Source organism: Corylus avellana, chromosome 6 (assembly GCF_965113065.1).
Source record: "Corylus avellana chromosome 6, dhCorAvel1.hap1.2, whole genome shotgun sequence".
Classification (NCBI taxonomy): Eukaryota; Viridiplantae; Streptophyta; class Magnoliopsida; order Fagales; family Betulaceae; genus Corylus; species Corylus avellana.
This window is the reverse complement of record NC_142495.1, coordinates 10,654,983-10,663,192: the sequence shown is the minus strand read 5'-3', so window position 1 is coordinate 10,663,192 and position 8,210 is coordinate 10,654,983. Positions and strand designations below refer to the sequence as shown.

The following is an 8,210-nucleotide window of genomic DNA, read 5'->3' as shown; positions in this document are numbered from 1 at the left end:
CCAAAAAAAAAAATTATATATATGTGTGTGCGCTAAATTGTCTTGAAATGTGACCTTTAAGGTTTTAACGACGGCAAATAATTTATTGTGATATGCTTGTGTACTAAATAAAATCTGCTGCATAACTAATGTTTAAATATCTAATGGAAATGTCTCTTAGAGGTAGTTTATTTTTTATTTTTGAACGAATTATCTCTTCATTGATATAACAATTAAATGAGACAAAATGCTCCCTACAATGCCAAAGATATAATTTGAAATTTTTACAACTCAAACATTATTTATAACATGCACAATAGCCTCTCGAGCTTTTATAGGACAATATCTATGAAAAATCACCGTCTTAATCAGTTTCAGATCTACAGCAAATTCTGGCGAATTACGTCTCTATCCGCTGTCAGGTCCTTGATTCCTTAGCTTTTTTTATTTCCTCTACTAATGCTTTATCAATCTCAATTCATCTTGCTGCCTTTACCATAATGACATGGTTTACTTCCAGAAAAAAGAACTGTAAGGAAACAAAAGACTAACCGAAAACCAATTCTGTTATTCTTAAGGATTTGTAAAAATAAAATTTAAGAAAATGAATAAAACTCAACCCCATATATCGCTACTAAAAGCAAATCTAGAGATAATACATTCTTATTTAAAAACAACGAAAATACAATAACAAAAACCCAACACATCCTCACGCATTCCACGCACTACTGCCGGCCAGCCACGCACCACTAAAAAACACCTTGAGAAGTCAAGACCATTGACACACGCTCCCTGATCGATATATGGTGGAGTTGAGAAAAGGGATGAGGGAAGGGGAAAAGAGAAAGGGGCAGGGAGGAGGGAGTCATAACTCCCTCCCTCCACTCTTAAGAGATAACTTAATCGGTGGAAGACTGTGTCTCATAAAGTAGAAGTAACTAATTTGAATTCCCCCTCCGGCCCTCTAGACATGTCAAAAATAAATATAACGGAAATTGCCAATCGGGCACTTCATCACCAATAAACAATTAACACATGTTCTTTATGATGAGTATATCGCCCCAAAATTGTATTGATTAAATCAATTCATCCTAGTAGGGTTACTGACAATCTATCTAATGCAGTTAACTGGTAACTGACTAAGGGGATCACCTACAACATGTCATAGTAAATATAAGCAGAATGTGAAATATAAGATCCGATAATTTCTACAACCATAAGGTGTACAAGTAATATCATCAATCATAAGCTCGGAGTTTCCAACCAAAATAATAATTATTAGGCAAACCTAGCACTGCTAAATATTCGCCTAGCATCTTTATCTTAGCAAATTGGCTTCCACTAAAAAAATTGTTGACCTACCAAATCGCAATATACTGCGCATAGGTGAGCAGATTAACCGTTTACCGCTTACTAATTGTTTATTGATCGCCACCGAACCATCGCCGATCGACAACCGACTTACGATAGTTGGTAGGTGAAATAAAAATATTGTTTTGATATCAGTTCAGTTCGGTAGGCGGTAGAAAAAAAAATTGATCGATTAACCGACAATTAACTAACTTAGCTGATTTTTTAAGTGAACTTTGAATTTTATCTAGTAACTTTTCTTATTGTGTTTGTCCAGCTCATTTGTGGTTATCATTTTGGTCCATGTTCCGTGAATTTACTTGTTATTTTCACTTATAAAACATATTATTTACTAATTATGTAGTTCATTGATAAATCTAAGTATAAAAAATTGTAATGGACAATTAACCGACTTAGCCGATTAACCGAAAAAGTCAAAACTATTCATTGTCGGTATGGAGTCGATTAATTAATCGAATGAACCGACTTTTATGAATCATTAGGCGAAAATGCTCCTACCGATACCGACCAAACTGATACTCACCTTTGATACTGTATAAGTTTAAGGCTTAGTAAATAAATTTAACAGTTGAGTATGAAATAAACTTCCATTATAAATGTTGAAATAAACGTATGTTTTCACAATTGTATTAGGTATTGCATCTATCATTACATCATAAAAATGTAGTTTTGTTTTGAGAAGTGTAGATATAATCTTAGTAACAATGCCAATATATTTTAGGGTTAAATACTTTATTCATCAATGTGGTTTAACTTATTTATTTTTTAATTCATAGGGTTTACTTTTTATCACAGAAGGTTCTTATGGTTTGCCTAAAGACAGAAATAGTCATTCCGTCCAAAATTTGAGTCAGCATCAATCATGGTTTGACACATGTCTATATAATTAATTAATAAAAAATAATTATTTTTTAAAATAAAAACATTAAAAAATTATATTTAATTAAATTTTTAAAAAAATTAAAAATAAATAAATAAATTTTGAGGTGGCTAAGGGTGGTTCAGCTAACCCATGGGGCGTGGCTCCGGTATTGATGATCTCCGTAAGAGCAAAACCCACCCGCCATGAAAAAAATCCCGTAAACCCCCACCGTAGAAACAGGAAGGAAAGTTGGAATAAATAGTCATGAGTCGAAGTAAACCCCAACCAAAGTTTTTCACTGAGTTTGGAAAAATTCTTACCTTCGCCGGTGGCCAAGTTGAAGTAAAGGTCAACAATGTTGGGGCACTCATGGTAGCAAGCCGGGGTGCAAAGCTTGGCGGTGAATTGTGGCTCAAGAAGGGCCAGATGAAATACCAATCATGTTCCTGTCAATCCCACATGCTTGAATGCACTGGTCGGTCTCTATGTACTCAGAAATCCTCTGAACCAACACCTCCGATGACCTGCACTGGTACGCCACGCTTCCATCGCCCGCCACCGACGTCTCAAATATAATTTTTTTTTTTAATAAATTTAATTAAATATAATTTTTTAATGTTTTTAATTTTTAAAAAATTTATTTTTTAATTAATTAATTATATGGACACGTGTCAAACCGTGATTAGTGCTAATGTGGCATTCCATCACATTCAGACAAACCAGAGGGACCTTGTATGATAAAAAGTAAACCTTAAGGGTTAAAAAATAAAAAAGTTAAGCCATATGGGTGAATAAAGTATTTAACCCTATATTTTAATACAAGGAAACTTAATCCGGTGTCTTAGGTTATAGCTATCTTATATGGTATACCCAATATATTACACATTCCTAATAGGGTTGGTGCCATCTAATGTAACTTGTAATATAATACTGATGACCCAAATATTATAAGTTATTGTTTATAACACTAGTAACCTGTCAATTAAACATGGTTGTGCCCTCGCAAACAATTATTCTCCGGAGGAATTAAAAAAAAAAAAAAAAAAAGAAAAATTGGTAAATCATAAACGTGGCATCAAAGTGTTGTTTTTTGGGAATCGAAGGGCATTTTACATTGTCAGACATTCTGCTTATAAAGAAGCCCACTGGAACTCCCCCCAACGTTTATCCGAAGCAATGGCGGTTGTGCTCTGTTGCTCCTGCTTCTTCACTCCCCCGAACTCCGTCCGATCTCCGCCGTCCGATCCTTCCACCCGAAAATCCCAAGCTCCCGGTCAGTACTCACCCGTACACAATCTCTTTCTTTTCCAATCATTTCTCACCTTTTGCTTACTTTTGAAATTCGAAGTGATTCTTCCTCTCTGCTCTGAATTTTCACTGCTTATTTATCTCCTTAGGCTGTAACCTTAACAGCGAACTCGAATATTCCCCAATGGTAACCTCTGACGGGGTCTTCACATTTTAAGCTCAGTTTGGTTGCTGAGAAAAAAGAGAAAACAATGTACTAAGGACAATAAATTGGATATTATGCTTGAATTTCTGCCTTGTGGGTGGAAGAGAAAAAGGAAAAAAAAAAAAAAAATACTTAAAATTTAGTTTTTGAGAACAGTGTCTATATTGGATTTTAGTGTAAGCGTTAATTTTTGTTGAGGTTAAAGCTAAATGTGAAATGTGGAGGTTTTGTTGTTGAGGTATGCAAGTAGGATTGAACCTTTTTTTTTTCTTTTTTTGTAATTAAAAGTGGAATAACGATATTCCACTTTTAATAAGTTCCCAGAATCAAGGATATTCGAGAAAAGTGTGGAATAACGATAGTAGAAGATGAAACACAGAAAATATGTGATTCTTGAGCTGGTCGTGTTGCGTGATTTTCATGTTAATGGTCTTCATAATGAATAAATTTTTTCAAAACTTTTTATATATGCATAAATAAGTGTATATTGTTCATCAACCCACCATCATTTTACCCATATACAGGAAGGCCTTATGTGGGATAGTTGCAGGGTTAACGACACTAATGTGGAGAATCATTCTATTGCTAATATGGTTATGTTTTCATTGATTGAATCAGGGAAGATGGCTTCTCTTTCACTTAAGATGGATAGGCTTATATCGTCCTTGGGAGATACTTTTTATGGACTATCTGAGTTTTGCTTCACTTTGCCGAACTTACATTGTCAGGTATGATGGTGAGTTCCCCGATATCAGCTGTTATGACTTTCCTAGGAGTTTTGGTTATGATATATGTTGCACTTGCTTGCTTTATCTGTGGTATAAGAAAATCCCAAATTGTAAAATGCAGAGATTAAGGCTCCTTTTTTGTTTTGTGTCTTTGTTTTCTCTTTTCAAAATAAAAACATTAACAAGCAACTCAAAACACAAAAATAGTTTTCACCTTTATGTCACATAGAACACTTTTTTCAAATAAAAAACAAAAAATACCTCATAAAACACATTAACAAATGGAGTTTACAATCCCTACGAAAACTGCTTTAGAGAACATTATTATGCAAAATATTTGTAGGGCTTTTTTTTTTTTTTTTTTGGATCTTTCTAGTAGATATAAGTTGCAAGTTAGCGACTCCTGTCAAGTTTAGAGTTAACTGCCTATTTAAATTTTGCCAAGTTTGGTTTTCATTTGATAGTCATAGGCTCACAACCAAACTAGAGCACCACAAACGGATGGAGTTCATTAACTGTTATTTTTATTTTTATAAGTAATAGAAATTTATTACAAGCGAAAGGGCACATGCCAATACATATGATGTATAGAAAAGGAACACCTAACCAGAAAAGTTTGTTTTAGTGTTATATTTCAAGAAAGATGTGTGTGCTCAAAATTACCATAGCATGCATTAGTTTCCATCCATTTCCTTATGGATTCCCACTTTCATAGCAATTGTTTACCGCTGTGGCAGGGAAACAAACAGTTAAGAATCCGAACAGTGGGATTTCTTGTCAGTAATGCTTTGATGTTAACTACACCTTTCAAAGCTCTGGCAGAAACATGTGAGGCTAATGACTCTGTTTTCAACATGAACATGCCTTTACTGCTAGGTGTGGCCCTTATAGGAGCCACTGTGGGAGGTAAGGTACTATTGGCTTCACGGTATCCTTTACTTCCATTCCTTACCATTACTTTGAAGTATTTATTTGGAATATATATGGACTTTTCTATTATTGGTAGAGTTGATTATGCTTTTTCCCAAAAACAAAAAACAAAAAAACACGTAGATTACTGCATTTATATTTTTTTAAGCATTTTGATGAGCAAATGTAAGAAAGTGCCACATATGGAATGCCCTGGAGGCTGTGGTTTATAACCCAGACAGCCACCTAGGAGTTTGAGATTTAGGCATGGAAATTACCTGCTAAATGACCAACATGCATGACTTGTTAATGTCCCAGACACCTTGGGCCTTGTCCTAAAGCAGCATTTTCAAGTTGGGAATTGAGTATCCTTAAAGATTTTGGAAAATTCCCGCTAAAAATTTTGATTATGTTTTTGGAGTTGTTATATTAATGTTTCTTAGGTTATATTTCCTTTACTGTCATTGGAAATGATAAGTGGTAGTTTCTACCAATATGTTAAAAAAAGCGGGGGAAAAACAAAATTTTTTCAATTCATTTAAATCCCATAGAATTATTATGCTGAATAATGTCTCCAACAAAATTGAGATTTGAACATTTACTCATAAACTATGTAATCATGGTCACTTTTATTCTTTTTCTTTCTAGGTAAAATCATGGTTAGTTTCATCCTTCTTTTTGGTACTTCTCTTTGATTCATGATCTTCTTTATTTTTTATTTTTTCTCTGCATTAGCTTAAGGTTTGGCAGATGATTGTAAATTATTATTATTATTTTTTAAATTTTTTTGTTAAAACTAATTTTTTAGATACAACTTATTTCTTAGTCTAGATATGCCTTTAAATTTTTGAAGAATTTTTGGACAGTTATACATCTTTGAAGTTAATCACCTCTACAATCTCATATGGACTGTATAGAAACTGAAGTGTCATAAAAATTATTAATTTATCTATGTATTTAATTATCTCATGTATTACATGTTTTATAATTTACATAAAGCATGTTTTTATACAAGTACCCGAAGATTTAGCCACAAATCAATTTTTTTTTTTAGAACTATATCCAGTCCCCCTAGATAAAAATCCTGCTTGGTACTCTCTCTCTCTCTCTCTCTTTTCATTTTGAGGATTATAATTGGGAGTGGCTATGTGAATTAAGAAACAAAACCCATTCTATACTTCAGTGCCTGATATCTATCATTTTGTTATGAATATGAAGTTTATATGCACATTTTCCCACTAATTGTTGATTGCCTGTATGGTAGGGTTGCTTGCTCGGCAAAGGAGAGGGGAAATGCAGCGGTTGAATGAACAGCTGCGCCAAATCAATGCAGCTCTAAGAAGGCAAGCTAAGATTGAGTCCTATGCTCCTAGCTTGAGTTATGCTCCTGTTGGTGGAAGAATATCAGAGAATGAAGTAATTGTTGATCCAAAGAAGCATGAGTTGATTTCTCGATTGAAGACTGGAAAGAATTTTTTGAGAAACCAAGAACTTGAGAAAGCATTCATGGAGTTTAAAACAGCTCTTGAGCTTGCTCAGAATTTAAAGGATCCTACTGAGGAGAAGAAGGCTGCAAGAGGTTTAGGTCTGTTTGCATTCCCTTGGTCGTTAACTGCCTCCTAGGTTTGTTTAATATAAGTGCTATGGCTTATGTCAAATTAGGAAAACAAACAAAAGGCATGTTCTGGGATATTTAATTTTAGGGAAAAGGAAAAAAGTCCTACGCATCTAGTTCCAAAAAAGGAAAAAAGCCTGGGAAGGATTTTTCTCTTTTCTTTTATTGTTTTTATGGATAAATCGAAGTGTTTAGCCTTGGTTTGGATTGATTGTTGATAAGACCTTTTTCTCTTATCACTCATTGAGTAATCTCATTAATTGAAGCCCAAAGAATTGTTATAACCATTCTCAGGCAACTAAATGAAACCAATCATGTGCAACCTACTATGAGGTTCCTCTCTATTGAGTATCAAAATCACATTTTTTTCAAGATTTAAGAATACAAAAATGTTTAAATTGACTCTATTAGTCTTTCTAAGCATTAATTTCAGTCAAAATATGGTGTTCTGGATTTCTCAATTACGTTTTGTTATTAAGTTCTATGTGCTTCTTGAACTTTCTTCATTGGTCCATGTTTTTCACTATTTTCTTTTACTTCATATATAATTTCTTAGAAGTAGGTTCAACATTGTTTGTGATTTCTCTACAGTAGCTACCAATCTCAAGTTCTGATTCAAAGTTGATCTTTCAGGAGCCTCCCTGCAAAGGCAAGGCAAGTACCGGGAAGCCATCAAATACCATTCTATGGTTTTGGCAATCTCTCAGAGAGAAGGAGAGGACTCAGGAAACACTGAAGCTTATGGAGCAATTGCTGATTGTTATACTGAGCTTGGAGATCTTGAGCGAGCAGGGAAATTCTATGACAAATATATTTCAAGGTTGGAAACTGACTAATCGTTCCTCTAATCCAGTACATGTTCTTTGTCAATGATGTTTTGAGGTTGTAGTATTAGTTGAGTTTGCTGAAAGCTGGTCACCTGCATTTCCTTGTGGCATTTCATTTTTGTATCTATGTTAAAAGTCACTTGATGGAGAATATCCTCCCGAAATCCCTTTGGATGTCTTGGGGCTTCCATTTGTTTTTAAAACAATCTAGTTGTCGATTGGTATGCCCCATGATATGACAATCAAATCTGGATTTGCGATTTTTTTTGGAACAAAATATCAATCTGCCTTTGAATTTGAATTGGAATTTTGATTCAAGTAAAGAGCCTATTTCTCTTTTATTCTAAGACCAATATTTCTTGTGGTTGACTTACTTCTTTCAGATTGTTTCTCTTTATTAAGAAAGAGTATTGAGTTATGTATGACTTGTGAGCGAAATGAATATGTTGAGGAGATTTTTGATGGA

At 34.0% G+C, this 8,210-nt stretch overlaps 1 protein-coding gene across 2 annotated transcripts; it reads left to right on the top strand.

The window, feature by feature from the left end:
- The first annotated feature begins 3,320 nt into the window (after positions 1-3,320).
- Positions 3,321-7,999, top strand: FLU (Tetratricopeptide repeat (TPR)-like superfamily protein). Of its 2 annotated transcripts, XM_059603408.2 has the most exons (5): positions 3,321-3,485; positions 4,284-4,393; positions 5,131-5,299; positions 6,567-6,887; positions 7,551-7,999. In XM_059603408.2, the coding sequence occupies exons 1-5, from the start codon at positions 3,389-3,391 to the stop codon at positions 7,751-7,753; spliced, it is 900 nt and encodes a 299-aa protein (XP_059459391.2). In that variant the 5' UTR covers positions 3,321-3,388; the 3' UTR covers positions 7,754-7,999. The 2 variants fall into 2 exon arrangements, with proteins under 2 accessions (XP_059459391.2, XP_088373581.1); XM_088517455.1 differs by lacking the exon at positions 3,321-3,485 and having other exon boundaries at positions 4,312-4,401.
- Positions 8,000-8,210: the final 211 nt, after the last annotated feature.

Bases quoted from the DNA above. Each gene is read 5' to 3' on its own strand.
- FLU (XM_059603408.2), top strand. From the start codon at position 3,389: ATGGCGGTTGTGCTCTGTTGCTCCTGCTTCTTCACTCCCCCGAACTCC. The intron at 5,300-6,566 runs GTAAGGTACTAT...CCTGTATGGTAG, and splicing joins TATAGGAGCCACTGTGGGAG to GGTTGCTTGCTCGGCAAAGG. The intron at 6,888-7,550 runs GTCTGTTTGCAT...TTGATCTTTCAG, and splicing joins GAAGGCTGCAAGAGGTTTAG to GAGCCTCCCTGCAAAGGCAA.